The sequence below is a fragment of the Chanodichthys erythropterus genome, chromosome 3 (assembly GCF_024489055.1).
Source record: "Chanodichthys erythropterus isolate Z2021 chromosome 3, ASM2448905v1, whole genome shotgun sequence".
NCBI lineage: Eukaryota > Metazoa > Chordata > Actinopteri > Cypriniformes > Xenocyprididae > Chanodichthys > Chanodichthys erythropterus.
The window spans coordinates 63,988,913-64,010,298 of record NC_090223.1 but is presented as its reverse complement, the minus strand read 5'-3'; the positions used below and the strand labels follow the sequence as shown (position 1 = coordinate 64,010,298).

General features: G+C 39.0%; 1 protein-coding gene across 1 annotated transcript in view; it reads right to left on the bottom strand.

The window, feature by feature from the left end:
- Nucleotides 1-4,473: 4,473 nt before the first annotated feature.
- LOC137005779 (gastrula zinc finger protein XlCGF57.1-like) overlaps nucleotides 4,474-21,386 on the bottom strand; it is a 576,742-nt gene continuing 559,829 nt past the window's right edge. Inside the window, exon 7 of the mRNA XM_067366471.1 lies at nucleotides 4,474-5,821. Within this exon, the coding sequence (XP_067222572.1) occupies nucleotides 4,975-5,821 (847 nt within the window). The 3' untranslated portion in view covers nucleotides 4,474-4,974. The remainder of the gene's footprint in view (nucleotides 5,822-21,386) is intronic.

Sequence of the window (21,386 nt, the reverse complement as noted above, 5' to 3'; positions counted from 1 at the left end):
AGCAGCGCGAGCAACTCGCATTCAAGCTTTCGCTTCGGAGCCGAGTGCATCGTGCCTTCACCGGAGTGTTTTCAGCGAGTCTCTGCAGTACTGGTGTGTCGGCGCATCTCAGCGGATTCCAGCATTCCTGCCTTACCTGTTTCCCCTGAGAGCTGAAGACTCGGCTGCGGTGCCTCCCTCTGGGAGAGCAGCGTAGTCCGAGTCAGATCCTGAGCTGACGGCCATGCTTGGCCCGGGCAGCCGAGGGCATTTGGTTGGAGTGGAATCCTCCACCCCGTCCTGAGCGCTCGAGGCTGGATGATTGGTTTCTAGGGGCTGCACGCTCTGGTGAACGCCAGGGCCCCCTTCCGGTTCCTTTCTTCCCGGAGGTGCATGAGGAGGTTGCCAGTTTGTGGAGGGCACCTTTACCTGCCTGAAACCGTTCTGCTGCCTCCTCCGCCTTCACCTCCCTTGACGGCGGAGCAGCCAGAGGGTATGCTGGGGTTCCCCCTGTGGAACGCTCGGTTGCGATGCAATTGTGTCCTCCAAGCGCTTCTATGTGGCGCAGTGATCCCAAGCTCCCGTCCAAGGCCTGTAAGTTCTCATCCACGCTTGTGGCCAAGGCTTACAGGAGTTAATCACAGTGTAAAACGTCTCAGGTTATGTATGTAACCATGGTTCCCTGAAAACAGGGAACAAGACTGTGTTTCCTTGCCATGCTTTGGGTTGCGTGCCTGCAGAAGAGTCCCCCAAGACGATAGCTGCTGACTGTTTCTCCAGGCGCTCCTCTACTCCGGGTCGCACCATATTACGTCATAGGCTGTCGCCGGCCAATAGGGATTGGAGTTGTTAGATAGTTGGCTTTCAGACACCTGGGTCACGTGACGTTCCCCATTCATATTCCAATGCAGAGTCTCGTTCCCTGTTCTCAGGGAACCATGGTTACATACGTAACCTGAGACGTTTTACACTGTGATTAACTCCTCATATAGATTCATCCAAAACCACATCATATAAGGTCAGTCTAATCTTAAGGGCTTAGCGATGTTACTCTGCAAAGATCTTGAGTTTTCATTGAAGGGTGTGTCCGTGGTGGCTTGACAAAGCCTGAGTCCTTCTTAAAGACATCTTTATGACAATATACAATATATGTAGCGCCACTAGCTGGCAAAAAGAAATGGCATGCTTCACACATTTCAATATGCCACAAAGTACCAAACATGTTAGGCTGCGTTCCACTCCAGATTTAGACATGCACTCGCGAACTTCCATAAACACTTCCCCTCGGGGGAATCTCTGCCATCATTTTTAAGTCAGAAGAAGTGTGTGAAATAAAGAAGAATAAAAGTGTGTTCCACTTCACGAAGTGGACGAGGGAATTTTATATGGACAGACCCGATTTTGTCTACTTCATATGTACACTTCAGGCAGCTCCATAACCCACAATACAGCACGTTTATGATATGACAGCATAACGCGTTTAATTTTCCCAACAAGAAACAACTCTATGATATTGTAATTATTATTTTTTTAAAACATTTAAAACTCATATATACATATAGAATGCTGTATTAAACAATTTTGTAAGGGCAAAGAATAAATAATAAATCAGCTCCATTCTGGAATGGAGGGCTTAGGACGTTCCAGTTCAGGCCATTGCAAAGTTTCCACCAGTAGTGGGCACTAGTGCAATGTAAGCAATGACGTACATCCCAGTCAACGAGACTGAGGGAAGTTAGCAAGGGAAGGGCATTTAAAAAACGAACTGGAAGGAACACGTTAGAAACACGTTAAATCATGCAACACTTGTTAGGCTCCTCCTCTCCATCTCTCGCGCTCCTCCACTCTGTCTCTCGCTCATAGCAGACGAACAGTTGCAGAGGAGTGGTTTACGCGTTTTCAACCCAAGTCGTCAAACTGACGTAATCACAGAAGGAACGCCATTTCAGACCGGAAGTAAACAGATTTTGATTAATGATTAGACAATTTTTTCTGTGTTTTAACTTGCACGGATTAATTGTTTACCACAAGACTAGTAATATGCACTAGTAAAGTTCAGAGTCGAGATCTCTATTCTAAAATACAGATTATCCAGAGTCATAAATTCCCGAGCCATTTTGATTACTCTCTGATATATGCATTTTACCGTGTAGCATGCATGTGTTGTGAACACCAGTCAAGATGGCTTTCTAGGGACCAGTTTACGACAGGGCCTCTCTCTAACTGCCGGTGTGTAGGAAGATGTTCCACACCGTGATTGGATCTTTGGTCAATGAACATTAATAAATGTTCAGCAACATCAGATAAGATGTTGGGACAACTACCAGACACCTCTTCCAGAACAGGAAGGGGGACCTTCTGCACCCACCAAAACCAAGGAGAAGACTTCTCATTGGACGACACATTGACTCAAGCCATTAAACTCATTCCTAAGGTTTAGGCAAAGACTGCCATAAAAATTATTTCAGGACCTCCTGGATGGAGCAGCAGAGACTGAAATAAAGAGAGGCCACAGAGATCTATCTAAATCCATTCATACCTAGGTTTGGAGGCCTTAATTTGATCTAAACTGCATCACATCCACTCCATCTTCATGCAAAAGCACAGTTTATGTTAATGGTTACTGACTGCTAAACCAACAGGTCATGGGACAGACCTGTTAAGAGATAAACAAATGCATGGACGATGATTTAACCATTTCATATCGTGTTTGGTATCTATCTGTTCCCTACGATGTCTTTAATAATTTGAAAGAGGTTTGGTAAAGAAATAATGCATGGGTAAAATGTTAAAGACACTATTTTAACACTGTACTTTATGCTATGCAAATGAGTTCCACACTAGGGTGGGGAACACCGGGGCTGCTTCAGATAACAGTAGCCAATCACACTCCAGGATCGGCAAAGCGCCACATTTCAATCTCCTCCTCATCAGAAAGGGATAAATATGTCCCCCGGGTAGACACACCCTTGTTCTGCATTTCCAACTCGACGGGGAAGGAGACATTAACAGACACTCCACGTCCTGAGTTTCTGACCTGACGAGGAAAGAGACTACAAGACGGTTAAGGTGAAGCTTTTGCGAGCAAAACCTTTTTCATTGCTTCCAGCTGCACTCTAGCTGCAAAAGGGCCCCAGCGTTGAGGGACCTCATCTGACCCTTACGGCTCCTACAGCAGCGCAGCACAGTCCGCAAAGGACCCCTGCATCAGCAGACATTACTTGTACCACACGGCTCCTCAGCAACGCAGCCAGTCTGCAAAGGAACCTGTGAAGATTCATCTGACCCAGCTGCCCAGTCCATCCTAAAGACCCTCTTGGCGCAACCGAAGTTCAGCATCCTCCAGCCCAGCGTGGCACGACTACTGGATCGCAACTCCGCGCCCTCCCACTGCACGCAGCCTGCATCATCAGTGGAAGACGTCTCTGCTACCGGATTGATCACCCGACTGTGTGGAACGTAAATATAAACTTACCAAACCTCTTTTCTAGAGACCTTGGCATTAGTTTATACATGCAGCATATGTTTTTCTAACCTGTTTAGATAACAGTTATTTGAGGTCAGTTTGTTACAAATAATAGGAATATTATTTGTTGAATGATAAAGAAGCAATTATTTATCACCATTTTACCAGAGCCATTAGGTGGCTTCCGTAAGAAGCATTCCCATACAATTCTCTTCCATTCTACATTCAGTTCAACAGCATTGCATTTATCCGTTCTGTGTTCACTTCGTTTATGTGTTTCTTTGATTTAATTCAGTATTCTCCTTTGATTATTATTTTACTATCTTTAAGAATTGCATATTCATTATTTCATTATTAATCGTTGTGGTATTTACTCTTGCATGTCTATTGTTAATAAATTTCATTGACTTTTATTATAACTGTGTCTTCCTTGTGTTGATGACCAAAGGCTCTACTAGTTGACCGGACCCTCGCAAATCCTTCAGATAAATCAGTTGATCGACTCCCTCCATTTTATATTAATTCTGAATTATTGAACAGCTCTTTTGGAGCGTTCATAAATTGTTAAGATAGTATTCTTGACTGGTGCCCCGTATTACAAAAGGAGGAAGGGGTCATCTGATACACTTATAACCACACCTTAAGTGACACGTGATCAAAAATCACTACGTCACCGGTGAATGGAGTAAAAATCACTACACGTGTAAGAAATCAACATAAAAATAACAAATTGTTCAGCCACTGCACACAGCCACTTAAAAAAACTGTTCACAAGCTTCTATGGGTTTGATTTTGGTTGTCATTTGTTGATATAAATAAAATAAAAAATATGTTAGTGCCTGTCTGCTGAATGCCCATCCGATTCTCCTCCATGGCCATATGGGAAAGTGAATATTTACACCATACCAACAAAGAAATGGATCAACTTCTGTCAGCTTGTTGAACACATTTATTTATTCTGACATTTTCTACCATATGATGGCTGAAGCAGCAGCGCGTGACAGTTCTCATGCTAACCAGATCAACATTGTAAATTTAATTCAACAAAACTGAAGTGAAAACACTAAATAATCATTCAATGGGATAAAATATCTTCTCTTCCCTGCAAACGATACTAAATGAAGTAAGCAGGTTCCATATTCATTTCAGTATCAGCAGACACAAAATTATATTTTTTAAAAAGTAAAAAAAAAACGAAAAAAAAAAAAAAATTATACAAGTTACGTAAATGATAAAAGCTCATTGTGGTTTCTCGGTTTGATAGATTTGAGCAACTATAACAATGCAAAAAATAGGAATTTTGATTCCTATACAGTAAAATCACTCCTTGCCCACCTGCCGCATTTCGCGTGCAGCCCTGACGTCATGTGCGAACAACCTATAGAGAAGGCATAGGACTTAGCGTAAGCTTATTGAACTGTGAGCGTTTCATGCTTTTAACATTTAAGAGGCTGTTAGGTTGACCTTGATTTATTACAATATTGAGCTGTTCAATTTTATTTTGATTTTACAAAATAATGAATCAAAGCTTAAGGCTTTTCTACAGTGTGAGTTCTCATGTGGGCTATAAGGTGTCCTCTTTGACTGAAACTCTTTCCACACTCTTGACAGGTATGAGGTTTCTCTCCAGTGTGAATTCTCTTGTGGACTTTAAGGTTTTCATTTCTAATGAAACTCTTTCCACATTGTTGGCAGGTGTAAGGCTTTTCTCCAGTGTGAATTCTCATGTGGATTTTAAGGTTTCTTGTCTCATTAAAACTCTTTCCACACAGTTGGCAGGTGAAAGGCTTTTCTCCAGTGTGAGTTCTCATGTGGACTTTAAGGTTTTCATTTCTGATGAAACTCTTTCCACATTGTTGGCAGGTGAATGGGCTCTCTCTAGTGTGAATTATCATGTGTTGCATGAGGATTCGTTCCTCTGTGAAGCCATTCCCGCACAGAGTGCAGGTGTAAGGCTTTTCTCCAGTGTGAGTTCTCATGTGGGCTGTAAGGTTTCCTTTTTCACGGAAACCATTTCCACACTGTTGACAGGTGTAAGGCTTTTCTCCAGTGTGAATTCTCATGTGGACTTTAAGGTTTTCATTTCTAATGAAACTCTTTCCACACTGTTGGCAGGTGAAAGGTTTTTCTCCAGTGTGAATTCTCATGTGGACTTTAAGGTTTTCATTTCTATTGAAACTCTGTCCACACTCTTGACAGGTATAAGGCTTTTCTCCAGTGTGAATTCTCATGTGGATTTCAAGGCTTCCTTTTTGACTGAAACTCTTTCCACACTGTTTGCAGGTGTGAGGCTTTTCTCCAGTATGAATTCTCATGTGAACTTTAAGGTGATTTTTATGTGTGAAACTCTTTCCACACTGTTGGCAAGTGAAGGCTCTCTCTCTAGTGTGAACTCTCAAGTGGACTTGAAAGTTTCTATGTTGATCAAAAGTCTTTCCACACTGTTGGCATGTGAAATAACTTTTAGTTCCAGTCTTTTGAGCTCCTTTTTGTAAGGAAAACTTTGTTGATTTTTCTTCAGTTATTAAATTATAATTATAATTTATAATTTTCTCTTCATCCCTTTCATTAAGTTCATGACTCGCCTCTCTCAGTGCCATTAGGTCTAGGACAAAAAAAAAACAAGTTTAGACATTTCAAGCATCAAAATCAACAACATGTATGACAGCACTTCTCAAAGTTGGGACTCCAGACCCGGAGGGAATTCAATCCGGACCCGCCTCCATTTCGTATTTCAACAGCAGTAATTGTGTGTAAGGGATTAAAAGTCTGGATTTCTTACTTTGATAAACGCATGTCAAAACCATTTGTTTAGTGTTTTATGTCTTTTTGGAGATGGTCCGAAATTAAAGCGAAGGCGAGATATTTAAAGTTTTCCTCCGTGATTCAGTTGCCATGACATCCAGTGAGTCGCGCAACGCGACACTTCACTGCAGTAAGCGTTTGAATGGGTGTGGAGCAGTGGTTCTCAACCTGCGGCCCGTCACGAATGTAAATGCAGAGCGATATGCAGACCACAATTTTAAAAAAATAAAATAAAAAAAATAATAGCATACAATTTATTTTTGTTTTAAAATGTAAATTAAAGTGAATTAAATAAATATAAATGAGCTATAATGCTTTATTTGTCATATAAAATAATTTTGGTGAGCATTTATTATTTTCAGACATCAGGCAATGTAGGCTACTGACGCAATCACTCAGTTAACGAAACAAACAAGTGCGCGCTTAGGAAGAATTCAAACAGTAGCCATTATTTTTTTAAATTTAAGCCTCAAAATGGTCAAATTTGTTATTAAAAGGAGAAAAACTAAATGCGAGTTGCAGCATCAGCAGTAAAGGTAAGAAGAATGGAAGAATCAGTTTGCTGTTAGGCCTAATGAGCGAGATGGGCAGCCTTCCTGTTTGCTCTGTAATAAAGTACTTGACAAGCAAAACCTACAATTTCAAAAGACTGAATTGTGAATTCGATGTTTGATGTGTTTTAAATCAGTAAAATAACCGCATCAGCACACCCGCGGCTGGATGAGCCCAACTCTGCGCGCGCTCACGGATCCGATGCTGCGCGAGGGATTGCGACATGACAGAAAGCTTGATATCATTAGAGATAATTAGCCTACAGTGCACTAAGTGTTGTTTGTAAAATGAGCTGAGTAACATTTGCTTATTAAGGCATTTGTGTGATTGTTTGCGATGCTGTTGAAGAGAGTCATACAGTCATACAGAATTAAATAGCAACTTAAAGGTGCCCAAGAATGCTTTTTCACAAGATGTAATATAAGTCTAAGGTGTCTCCTGAATGAGTCTGTGAAGTTTCAGCTCAAAATACCCCATAGATTTTTTAAAATACATTTTTTTAACTGCCTATTTTGGGGCATCATTAACTATACACTGATTTTTTCAGCATGCCGCCCCTTTAAAATCGCACGCTCCCTGCCACATGAGCTCTCGACTATATTACAGCGCATTTACATAGTTCACACAGCTAATATAACCCTCAAATGGATCTTTACAAGATGTTCGTCATGCATGCTGTGTGCATTATGCATTATGAATTATACAGACTGCAAGTGTTTAATAATGAAAATAACGACAGTCTTGTCTCCGTGAATACAGTAATAAACGATGGTAACTTTAACCACATTTAACAGTACATTAGCAACATGCTAACAAAACATTTAGAAAGACAATTTACAAATATCAGTAAAAATATCATGATATCATGGATCGTGTCAGTTATTATTGCTCCATCTGCCATTTTTCGCTGTTGTTATTGCTTGCTTACCTAGTCTGATGATTCATCTGTGCACAAATCCAGACGTTACTGGCTGCCCTTGTCCGATACCTTTCATAATGTTGGGAACATGGGCTGGCATATGCAAATATTGGGGGCGTGCATATTAATGATCCTGACTGTTACGTAACAGTCGGTGTTATGTTGAGATTCTTCAGAGGTCTTTTAAACAAATGAGATTGATATAAGAAGGAGGAAATAATGGAGTTTGAGACTCACTGTATGTCATTTCCATGTACTGAACTCTTGTTATTCAACTATGCCAAGATAAATTCAATTTTTGGAATCTAGGGCACCTTTTAAGTGATTGTATATACAGTTTGTGTGTTCATTGAGCATTACTGATAATTATTGTAAAGCTAATGTCAGTAAGTTAGTTTTTATTTGTTATTTATTGTGTGCATCTACGTATAATAATAGTATTATCTGCTAATACCATAACATTAAATCTGACTGGTTTGCATTGGTGACATCATATGTAAATTATATGCGGCCCGTGAGACTTGCACTTGGACCATTGTGCAGCCCACTGGGAAAAAAGTTTGAGCAGCACTGATGTATGATCTATACCCTATCCTATGGATCAGGGATGGGCAGCTTTGGTACTGGAGGACCACTCTTTTGCAGAGTTATGTTTCATCCCTAATCAAATACACCTGCCTGTAATTTTCAAGCATTCCTGAAGACTAGAGGCTGATATATACTTCTGCATTGTGTGTACACAATATACACACCTGAAGCAGTGAACAAAGATCTTCAGGGGCAGGTGTGTTCGATCGGGGTTGGATCTGAACTGTGCATGTATGTAGATCTCCAGGAACAGGTTTGGGCATTCCTGTTCTAGGTTCAACTCATCAGCTCTGATACTCTGATCTGAGACTGATGGATATTTCAAATAAATCTACAAAGTGTCCTGTTGAGGTACTCCAGGGCTGCGCTCAAGTTCAGATTTTTATGCCCTTCCCTTGTTAACTTCCCTCCATCTTAAGGACTCAGAAGTACATCATTGTTTATTCTGAACCAACACTGGCAGAATCTGTCTATATACTTTAACCTTTGTGCAGTACACTCAAGGGGCTCGCACACCGGACCAGCGACACGTCTTTAAAATTTGAACGCATTGTTTTCTATTGTTCGTAGCTGGGAGGCACGGACAGGTGCCGAATGTCACCACTGATGTGCGTACACTCATAGAAAACAATGCGTTCGAATTTTAAAGACGTGGCGCTGAGCTTCGCGTCCGGTGTGCAAGCCCCTTCAGGGTCTTTGGGTTCTCCACAGACCCCAGGCAACAAAATGTAATTTTGTAACAATATTATATATATATTTATTTATTTATTTATTTTTTTTTTTTAACAAATGTAATTTTACTCAGTTAATTTTTTTTTTACTCAACATTTGTGCTGTTTTTGGAGTATAGTGAATCTCTGCAGCCATCTACTGGTAAAAGTGATAGTTTTTTTTACTTAAAGATGGACAATAATCTTACATTAAACCATGTCAAATTATCCATGTTATCCTCCTGAATGAAAGTTAGAAATGTGGGTCTTTTATAAAGTGAATTTTACATAAAAATCAGTTTTTGTATAAAAGCCTACTCAAAAACTGCACAAATATGAAGTAAACTGACCTGGCCCGTAATGATTACTGAGATGGCACATTCGGATGGGACTTAAATCACTAAAAAAGCTCTGGTAAAAAGTTCCCCACCTCCTCATGTAAAACTAGGCTTCAGCCTGAGCGCTTTGATCAGATTTTGCGTGGTTTATTTGACTTGCTCACGCCTCATCAAACATAGGCAGTATTGGGTAAGTTACTCAAAAAAAGTTATCCACTACAAATTTCTACATTAAAATTGTAATTTGATTGCATTACTGATTACTGAATGTAAAAAGTAGCTCCTAGTACCTAGGAGCTTCCTAGGTAACAAATTGCACATGAACAATTACATATATGTGTAATCATTTGAAGCTTATTGTATGTTTTATATACAGCGAAATTTGCCTGCGTTTGACAAAAATTACAGAATAGCACTGTGAATATTTACATGATTGTCAGAGCATGGGGCACCACATAGGCCTATAATTTTGGTTTTAATGAGATTTTCCCAATCAATAGGCAAGAATAAACCTGGTGTCCTTCATGCAGCGGCATGCACAGACCTCTGTGAGGGCAGGGGTGAAATCGCATTCTGGGAGAGGAGAAATGGGAACGCGGGGGCACCGCGATGTAGAGACTTGCATCGGGTGGGACGGATTTTTCAGTCCTGCGCCCACTCACCCGCTTCCCGTAGGAATCATTTGATTCTCCCTCAATAAAAGAAGATAATACTACTACTAGTAGTAGTAGTAGCGCTGCTTCTGGTCATGAGTATGAGCAAAGAATATACTCTTTGGTATGAGGTAACGCAGCTCTGTTTATCATATTAGATACATTTGAGAGTGTTGAAAATTATGTTGTAATGTTACTCTGTGCGTTCGCTCCGGTTGCTGTGAGACGCTTGTTTGAGACACACTGCAGTAAGATAGATCGATTTTACAATATCATATTAAATGCTGGATGATTGTGTTGATAAATGGCATGCAATTAATTTTAAAACTTATAGTATGATGGAGAAAATGCTTTAAAAATAAAGCTGCATCTGATTATGCTATGTTAGCTACTTGACAAAATAGTGTTTTTCTCTGAGGCATGGTAAAGCATGGCACTCACAAAAAATCAAGAAAATTAGATTTAAACAATAAGACTAAACGTGTTGAGCTATATAACAACAATTCATTTTCTGTCTATAAATATATCAAAACAGTTGTTCCCTTGTCTATTAAAACATGTGATTTATTAAAGCGTCTTTGGTGTTTCCATGGTTTCTACAAAATAAAACTGGTAACCGAGGGTAACGCGGGTATGACGCAATTGACAGGCAACTCCTCACATGTCCCGGAGCCTTGGTTAAAATTGCAATTTTCTCACGATTTACATTATAGTTGGAAACATTTGGTATATTGTAAGTACTCAAGTGAACAAAATATATAACACTGGCCTAGTGGTTTTTGGATATTTTACTGCAAAAATATTACATATTGCACCTTTAACCCTTCTCAGATTCAAATGGTGTTACATCTAAGTAGCCTATTTTAGAGTTGTTTCCGCTATAAGAAAATTCAAGTGATCGCGCCGGCGCCTCGCTTACACACAACATATATCAGTTTTAGTAACTTGACATTGCAGCCTGTTATTTGTAAAAATAACATACATTCAACCAAATATGTAAAAATTTATAATAGTATGTGTAAATTAAAAGTGTTTAAATAATACAGTTTAGCCTCCAAATCATGAATATGGAAACATTTGGATTTGTGCCAAATTGTAGGTTATAACGCCGGTTTCGGTTTCAGTTTAGCTTTAAATTAATTAGTTTTTACTTCACACTTATATGTTATTTTTTTCATAATTAAAATAGTAGTGGTGCCCCCCATATCTACAAATATACCCATGTGACTAATGGAAACACTGAATTTTAAAGTGACATACATATTACTACATTTACTCACTATAGTAATGAGTTAATAATGCTTAATTACAAGTAACTAAACCCTAACTCTAGCTCTATAATAAGTCCACTTGAAGAAATGAATGAACCGATTGAGTGAATTAGGACACTTCTCTGTAAGATTATACTTCAGTATATTCTCTATTTCTGTAGAGCTGGACATTTTAATAAGGATCAAATACAGCTTTGAGAATAAAACCAACCTGTTTGTTTCTCAGTTTCTTCATGTTTCACTCTGAATGTTTCTTCAATCTTTATTTCTTCAGACTCCTCTTTATTAAACTCAATCTTCATGTCTTCAGTCTCTTCTTTAATAAACACCATCTTTATATCTTCACTCTCCTCCTGTTTTTTAAACACCATCTTTAAGAAAGGAATTATTAACAGAGTTAATGGTCTTAAATGACCCGATTTGACAAAAAAAAAAAAAAAAAACACTCAAAACTAACGCTGCAAATGAATTCAAATGAAACTTCATATTTAGGCATGTATGACTGATGAAGTTAGTGTTTGTTGTTCTCGTTCATGTTCACCGTTTGAGCGGAGGGCTGTTTCATAAAACAAGATTAGAAAACAAGCCAGGCTTATTTAACTTAAGCAGACTTGTTGTCAGCGAATTCTGATTCATAAAACAAACTTAAATTAGTTCAAACTCAGTTACTCTGGCAACTACAATAGTCCATTTACAGTTATTATCATAAAATACACTTACTTGTAGGTTTAAAATTGTACATAAGGCACATTTAATGGCCAACATCAAATATTTTAGCGAAATGTATATTTTTGAATTATCGCGCTTCTATTGCGTTCCGTCTGTTAAGCGCGCATGCGCACAGCAGCGCTCATTCATTGTGAAGTTTAGCAGCAAAATGGAAATGACTTTCGAGACTTTCATTTTGCATGACTTTCCAACATTTAATAGTATTAAAATGGTTTAAAACAAAACACACAACTATAAATTATTTAACTGTTTCTATAGATTTAAACAGATTACATTTTTAAAACAAACCTTTCTTCAGTAGAATCACAGCAGAAGCAGGAGCTCGGCGCAGTCTTTTGACGTCATGTCGTCACTCCAAAATAAAAGTCCTATTCAGACGCTGCATTGTCTACAATCACAGAAGAGCATAGACTGTTTTACCAGTTAATCTTTGTATTACAATTAACAGTGACAAATATGATACAAATATGGTAAAAATATTGTATGAGTTCATTAAGAGTTCATTCATGTGTCCTAATTGAAACACATACATATATATATATATATATATATATATATATATATATATATATATATATATGTGTGTGTGTGTATATGTGATATGTATATCACATTTATTTGTATAGTTCTTTTCACAATACATATCGTTTCAAAGCAGCTTTACAGAGAATGCATGTCAAAAGTACAATTTAAAGAAGAACGCAGTTAGCTAATAATGTAATAATTTAGGCAATTAAACTGCTAACAGTGATTGTAAATTAACTGAAGGTAGAAGCATTGAGCTCCTAGAAAAATGAATTACATATTAACAATAATTAGGATATATAGAAATTTGGGAATGTGCATGTTGAGCCATCTGGATGAACATGCACATTCCCAAATTAGTGTCTTCCAGAGTTTTGTGATCTTAAAGAGCGTGAAGGAGTGTAGGGCGATAGAAGATCAGTTAAGTACACAGGAGCTAAACCATTAAGAGCCTTATAGGTCATTAGCAATACTTTATAATCGATACGGAACCTAATGGGTAACCAGTGTAGAGATGTATAGAGATGTATTCACTGTATATCCAGAATTATGACTGCTGGCCTTGTATTTGGATCACAGATTTGATCATTTCTGAATACATAAATGAATGCACTGCAGTTTTATGTGCTGTATTTTGAAGAGTTTTAGGTCACCATTCACTGGCATTGTATGAACTCACAGAGCTAAGATAACATTCTGCAGAAAAACTGTGAATATACAATGAGAACATTTTCTTTACTATTCCTGTCTGCTTTGACATGAGCTTGCCCAATTGCATTTGAAGACATATGTGGCTCTGGACCACAAAACCAGTCATGAAAGCTGACTAAAGCGCTCCACTGATGGTTTGTTAGGATTGGACAATATTTGGCTGAGATACAAATATTTGAAAATCTGGAATCTGAGGATGCAGAAAAGGTGTCCAAAAAATGAAGTCTTTAGCAATGCATATCCACTCACAAAAATACATTTTTAATATATTTATGGTAGGAAATTTACAAAATATCTTTATGGAACATGATCTTTAATTAATATCCTAATGATTTTTGGCCTAAAAGAAAAATAGATCATTTTGACCCATACAAAGTAGTGCTAGTTGTGTTCCTGGTTAATTTGTAAATGCAACATGGTCAGTCTTTGTGTATTTTACCTCAGATCACACACCCGTTTGTTTCAACATATACAGCTGGTATTATTATTGTCTGAATGTGATCCCCAGGCAAACAGCACTAAATACAGAGATGAATTGAGTTTAGTGAAGCAACAATCCCCAAAAAGCAGTGGTTAGAACAGCTAAGTGTGATGTTAGGCATAGCAAGAAGCAGAGTTACTGCATGTACCTGGAAACATTTCATGAAAGAAACAAGCAGCAAAAAAAAATAAATAAATAAAAAAAATTCCTAAATAATTATTTTGCCAAGCAATGTAGTTCTATAGCAATGTTCAACAGAATGTTTGCCAAGCAACATCAAAAGTCGCAGTGGCGCACATATACCTGCGACCTCAATACTGAGGTCGTTTAAAAGGTTTAATGAGTATTTTCACAGTCTTCCAATGCCAATCATAATCAAGGACTAAAAATCCTATTCCAGCCGCATCAGATCATAGGTATTCAGGGGAATAACCTGTATCTGGACATGGGATAGGATGGAGAATGTTTGTCCTGGTGCAGCCTCTGGTTTTTACCAGCTCAAAGCCACACCCTCACCTGGCTTAGGTTACACATTCACATGCAGAACATTTCTTTACATAATCAAACAGAATGTGTGCATGTAGCTACAGATGCACCCATGTATCGACCTCTAAAATGACACTTTTTGATCAATTTTAAACCATATAAGCTAAAGGTGAAATGTCAATACATGAGACCAGAGTTAATCATTGAGTTGCTTATGCCTTTACCAGTGGTCCGTATACTGGTAGTTGACCAGGAAGCAAGTCACATTGAATAGCTCCTCAATGCTTCCACACACAGAAAGTGGTTTGTTCTCTTTCACCCTCCTGATGCACCTCTCCACATGAAACCTTAGACGTGCAATGGATTGAGTCTGTCTGACATCCTCTCTACTCATTTGGGTGTTTCTTGAGAGAAAGGCAGGACGGTAAACCTTGCATGGAGCCAGATTGTCCACAAGGAACAATTTTTTTTTGTGAGTAGGTTTGTGATTCCTGACAGCTTGAAGATCTCATAGTCACTCATGGATCCAGCATAGACTAGACACAAATGTAAAGGCACCATGGGGTGCCATGCCGATCATGGCCGTGAATGTAGCATGAGATCTGTACGTGGAAAATTCCTCACTCTGCAACAAGAGAGAGGATGGAGTCTGGCAGAATATTTCAGTGCAGTCAAGCACCACTTGTGTATCAGGAAAAGCTGAAAACTCTGGTGGAAGATGAGTTTCACTTGGGATCCACAGACGTTGGCTTCCAAGCAGGTTGAATAGGTATATAATAATCCTGCTGGTTGTGGTGCGGTGAATGTCAAACCGTTCTGCTAGATCCCTGAGAGGCAGGCCCACTGACAGATGCATGAGGAACAACAGGAGCTCATCTATGGGTTGAAGTTTCTGTGGGAAAAAAAAAAGTGTTAGGCCTAGATACTGTTATACACAGTGGTGGAATGTAACTATTACACCACTGTTTTTTACTATTTGAGCATTTACTCAAGTACTATTTCATGGTTCACAAATGTGTGGATTTTCTTCTATTCCCACAATGAGTACTTTTAATACATAAAGTAAATTTTTCTGATCATACTTATATACTTTTATTTACAGGTGTGAAACGACATGAGGGTGAGTAATTAATGACAGAAATTTCATTTGAGTGAACTAACCCTTTAAAAAAAAACATATTCAATGCAGTAAGAGTATGGTGGTATTAGTACTTTTACTTAAAGTCTCTGAATACTTCCTCCACCACTAGTGTTTCTACACTGTAGTTTTACTACTTTCATTAAAGTAAAATATACTTTTAAAGTACTTCTTCAAACACTGATAATGCATTAAAATTGTACACATGCATACCATTGTTGGTTGAGAAAACTCAGAGCTGCTGGCAGAGGCAGCCTTGGTGTTGACTGCAGGCTCCACTAGTTTCCAAAAGACCTGGAAATGTTTGTATGAGGCAAACCTAAGAATATACAGTAATGACGCCATCTTGTGCACCTAGTCCATTGTTTTAGCTGTTTCATACACGTTGACATTAATATGCACAATTATAAATTAAACACTAGGCTTACCCATTTTGTAAAAATATAAGTTCTAAAAAATTTCAATAATCTAAAAGTTAAATAATCTAATGAATTGCTACATCATTTGAATTTAATATATTGTTCTAATTTAACAAATGAAAACTAATTTCAATTTAGGTATACAAGTTTTTGAAATAAAGTACATTTAATAAAACAAGTTTTTTTAAACTAACCTACACCATACAATCAAAACACTTGCAGTTAAGTAAACTTCTGTGAAATTATGGACAAAGAAACAGATATGAATTTTGATTTCATTTATTAGCATCCATGAACAAAAAATAGCCTTTTGAATCCAGCAAACAATCAAGATATAGAAACAAGTTTAGTCAAATTTAAACAAACTCAAATACATCTTATATCAAAGCATTACAAGTAAAAGCAAGTACGATTTAGTTTATATTTAGTTAAACTTTAGCCTACTTTTCTCAGAACACTGGACTTTCATCATTGCAACGACAGAGTCATCTTGCATTTGAAATGTATAAGACTCTGAGTCAAGAAAGAGTCCTTCTACATCTTCAGAATCATGTAATAGGTGCATCACGCCTTCAGATTCAAGATACCTCTTTAAGACTGAATTGGACACAGTGACATTTCGCTCTTCGGCACCTGTGAAGACGCATAAACTGGCTGATTGCAGTTGGCTCATGAGTAGACGATCTTTGGAGCATGTTGCATCTCTCGCAGCGATGGTTCTTGGACTTGTCTTTAAAGCTCTGTTGCCAACATTTGCAATGACCACATCGCCGCAAGATCTTCACTTTGACCCTTTTCACCGTCCCGGACAGGGCATCAACGCGATGTTCGACTAGGATGAGTGCACTCAAGCCTTCCAAAGCGGCCACTTCTTGCACCTCACTCTGCCTGGTGGTGGTGACATAAACATCACCCCTGAACTCTCTGGTAGAAAGATTTGAGAGCCTGTACATCTTACCCAGTTGAATGGCACCGATATGGGTATCCCACAATTGTGCTTTAATTTTTCCGGTTGCATCTTCCAGATAGCACGTCTGTGTTTCTAAAATGTTTCCATAATAAGACACAGATTCTGAAGTTGCATTTACGAATGCAGCACATGCTACCAAGACGCCAACCTGAAATGTATAAAGAAGCACAAAAGAGTCCATTAGGTTGTTGCCATTGAACGATTCACTGAAAGTACCAAGAAAAAAAAAAAAAAAAAGATTTGTTTAAAAAGATCCACATAAATACCTATGGGTTTGTAGACTTTCGTCAGTTTCACTGCTAGTTGGCAGTTCTGTGCTTGAACAAAATTAACCCTTTTGTCAGGTGAAAACACCGCTACTTCATGGTACTCTTCGCGATCTACCTGTATAACTGCCCCACTCAGCAAAAGTACTCCGCGGCGGATCGGCCATGGAGGTATCGCGGCTTCCGGAACGTATCCACGAAACGGACCCGTGTCAGCATCCACTTGCGCGCAGTGACTTATCCGCAACGAAGGCGGATCGCGGACCCCCCGTGGCTCCGCGCTGCATCCGCGATTAAAACCTTACCCCCGCAATGGACTCATAAAAATCCTGGCTCATCTAGCCCGGGTCCGTTTTGGACCCGTTTATCTCATTTTCAAAATCCCTTCTGTTCTTGCTGTAGGGTAAAATAGGATAAAATGTAGGCTACTACAGCAACATAGGCCTAAGCTTAAATCTGCATTGCCTTGTATTTTTAACCTAACAATATTGTAAATAGGCCTAACAGAAAAGGTTCAAGTCAACACCTCAATTTACTGTACAAAAGTAATCACTACTCAATGGAAATATAAAATTGATATATTTATTTAAAGTTATAGCCTATTGTAGGGAAACACACCCTAGGAAGTAAAATTAGCTCAAATAAAATAATTTATAGGGAATTATAAAGAGTTGTTTAGTTTACGACCGAGCAACTGAGTCGTCCCGCGTTCATTTGCTCGAGCCGTAATAAGCTCTGTAGCGGATATGAATATCCAACAATCGTGAAAACACTGATTAGAGCATGGTAACTTTAAGATCGACAGTTTAAGACATTAAATTTTAGAAACACATAATACCAGACACTTTCCTTTTAAAATCTACAAGATACTTTATTTATCCGAACACAAACTAATCTAACACAAACACACATTCATTCATACGCGTTGCAGTAAGAAAGGAAATGAGAGAGAAAGAGTTTTAAGAGAGGGAGTGATATGATGAGTTTCTAGCAAAATTATGCACTTAAGAAGATCTGACCTGAACGAACCATGAATCATTAATTTAAATGCACCAGTTCAGTTTTACTCTGAGGTATTTGCTTGAGTCGATTTTAAATGTGAATTTCCCTCGTCGACGTGCCGAGAAGGGTTTTCCAAGTCGATGATTTGTCTCTTCAGGTCCAGATAGTGATTAGGTCAAAACCAATCACGTTTGAAAAATGAAAGGATCTCTCTTAGTCATTGGAGTTAAAGCTGAAGTGGCAGAAGCCGTTGGTTGAACTTGAAAAACTTATAAACACGAGTCTTTCAGCGGAAAAGAAAATTTAGTAAAAGAAAAGAAAAGTGAGTGAAAGTTGGATGGCTTGAATGAGCTGCTTGTTAGGGCCCAAGCGAAAATTCGCGCAGGGCCCTCTTGTTCTTCTAAGGATTATTAGGGCCGAAGCGAAAATTCGCGCAGGGCCCTCTTGTTCTTCTAAGGATTATTAGGGCCCAAGCGAAAATTCGCGCAGGGCCCTCTTGTTCTTCTAAGGATTATTAGGGCCCAAGCGAAAATTCGCGCAGGGCCCTCTTGTTCTTCTAAGGATTATTAGGGCCCAAGCGAAAATTCGCGCAGGGCCCTCTTGTTCTTCTAAGGATTATTATTATTTATTTATTTATTTTTTATTTTTATTTTTTTTTCGTCTTCCGGGGCTTTTTGGGGGCCTTAACATGCTCAAAAACTCTTGAAAATTGGCACACACATTGGAATCCGCGGCCATTAGGACGCCGGAGAGGCTGGTACCCGGGCGTGGCAGGGGGGCTCGACAGCGCCCCCTTGAAAAAAGTCTGAAAATTTGGTCCATATATTAAACATGCTTGCACGTATTAGTATGAAACTCGGTACACATATAGACCTCATCGGGCCGAACAACTTTCGCGCTCTAAGTTAATCGCCACGCCAACAGGAAGTCAGCTATTAAGGGTTGTTTGAAAAACGCATGCTCTGGAATTTGATATACTCCTCCTAGACGATTAATCCGATCGCCACCAAACTCGGTCAGCATGAAGTCAAGACACTGATGATTAAAAATTGCCAGGGGATTTTTGATATCTCGAACGGTTTGGCCGTGGCGAGGCAACGAATTTATGGCGAGAAAAAGTAAACAGGAAATGTGTTATAACGTCTTAATACATATATTGATCTTTATGAAACTTCACGAGTGTGTTCGTTATAGGAGTCTGATCACATGGATGTGACTATTGTGAGTCAAAGTTATAGCGCCACCAACTGGCAGCAGGAAGTGTATCACTTTTTGAAATGTTTTGAGATCACCCTCTTATTTTTACCTGATTTGCTTCAAACTTCATCAGTGTAATGTCAATACACAGCAGATGTAGACCTATGACAGGATTTTTGATATTTGAAATATTGTTGCCATGGCAACAGGTCAAACTGTAATAATATTCTTGAGTGTTTTTGAGGCTCTTAACATGCTTCAAATTGCATGAAACTCGACACACACATCAATATTGTCAACCAGTAGACATGGACAAAGCCATAGAAATGGGCGTGGTGGAGGGGCTCAGTAGCGCCACCTTTTGACAAAAGTGGGGGTTAGTTTTTCCTACAGTCTCCAAACTCGGTACACATATTATTCTCATAAAGCCGGACAATTTTCTAATTTACATTCATTAGCTCCGACCAACAGGAAGTCAGCTATTTTGGTTTGAATGTTAATTTTTTGAAAAAACAGGCTATGAATTTTATACTACTACTCCTACAGGGTTTATCCAATTTACACCAAGCTTTTTTTAACTTGTTGCGAACACATTGAAGTTGTTTAATTGCAAACGGATTTTGGATATCTCAAACGGTTTGGCCGTGGCGAGGCAACGAATTTATGGCGAGAAAAGGGAAACAGGAAATGTGTTATAACTTCTGCATACATTGATTGATGTTTATGAAACTTCAGGAGTGTGTTGGTTGTAGTAGTCTGATCACATGGATGTAACTATTGTGAGTCAAAGTTATAGCGCCACCAAATGGCAGCAAGAAGTGTATCACTTTTAAAATACTTTGAGATCACCCTCTTATTTTTACCTGATTTGCTTCAAACTTCATCAGTGTAATGTCAATACACAGCAGATGTAGACCTATGACAGGATTTTTGATATTTGAAATATTGTTGCCATGGCAACAGGTCAAACTGTAATAATATTCTTGAGTGTTTTTGAGGCTCTTAACATGCTTCAAATTGCATGAAACTCGACACACACATCAATATTGTCAACCAGTAGACATGGACAAATCCATAGAAATGGGCGTGGTGGAGGGGCTCAGTAGCGCCACCTTTTGACAAAAGTGGGGGTTAGTTTTTCCTACAGTCACCAAACTCGGTACACATATTATTCTCATCAAGCCGGACAATTTTCTAATTTACATTCATTAGCTCCGACCAACAGGAAGTCAGCTATTTTGGTTTGAATGTTAATTTTTTGAAAAAACAGGCTATGAATTTTATACTACTACTCCTACAGGGTTTATCCAATTTACACCAAGCTTTTTTTAACTTGTTGCTAACACATTGAAGTTGTTTAATTGCAAACGGATTTTGGATATCTCAAACGGTTTGGCCGTGGCGAGGCAACGAATTTATGGCAAGAAAAGGGAAACAAAGTGTTATAACTTCTGCATACATTAATTGATTTTGATGAAACTTTGGCTTAGCCTTCGTTGTACAAGGCTGATCACATGGATTTGACTATTGTGATTCAAAGTCATAGCGCCACCAACTGGAAGCAGAAAATGTGTCACTTTCAGCATACATTGAGATCACCCTCTTATTTTTACCTGATTTGCTTCAAAATTCATCAGAATAATGTTAAAACTTGGCACATGTAATCCTTTGAAAATGGGAAGGGAGGAGGGGCTCTATAGCGGCACCTTGTAGTGCAGTAAATGTGGAGTGAATTTGACATAGTCCTTTGATGTTTAACCGTTTTAAGTGCCTATTGCCCGCTGTGCACAGTTGCCCTGAAGCCACCGGGGTGGCGGTGCCACCGGGCTTGGGCCCGCCATCGCTGCTCGCAGCTATATTTATTTATTTTTATTTTTTTTTTTTTTTATTTTTTTTCCGTCTTCCGGGGCTTTTTGGGGGCCTTAACATGCTCAAAAACTCTTGAAAATTGGCACACACATTGGAATCCGCGGCCATTAGGACGCCGGAGAGGCTGGTACCCGGGCGTGGCAGGGGGGCTCGACAGCGCCCCCTTGAAAAAAGTCTGAAAATTTGGTCCATATATTAAACATGCTTGCACGTATTAGTATGAAACTCGGTACACATATAGACCTCATCGGGCCGAACAACTTTCGCGCTCTAAGTTATTCGCCACGCCAACAGGAAGTCAGCTATTAAGGG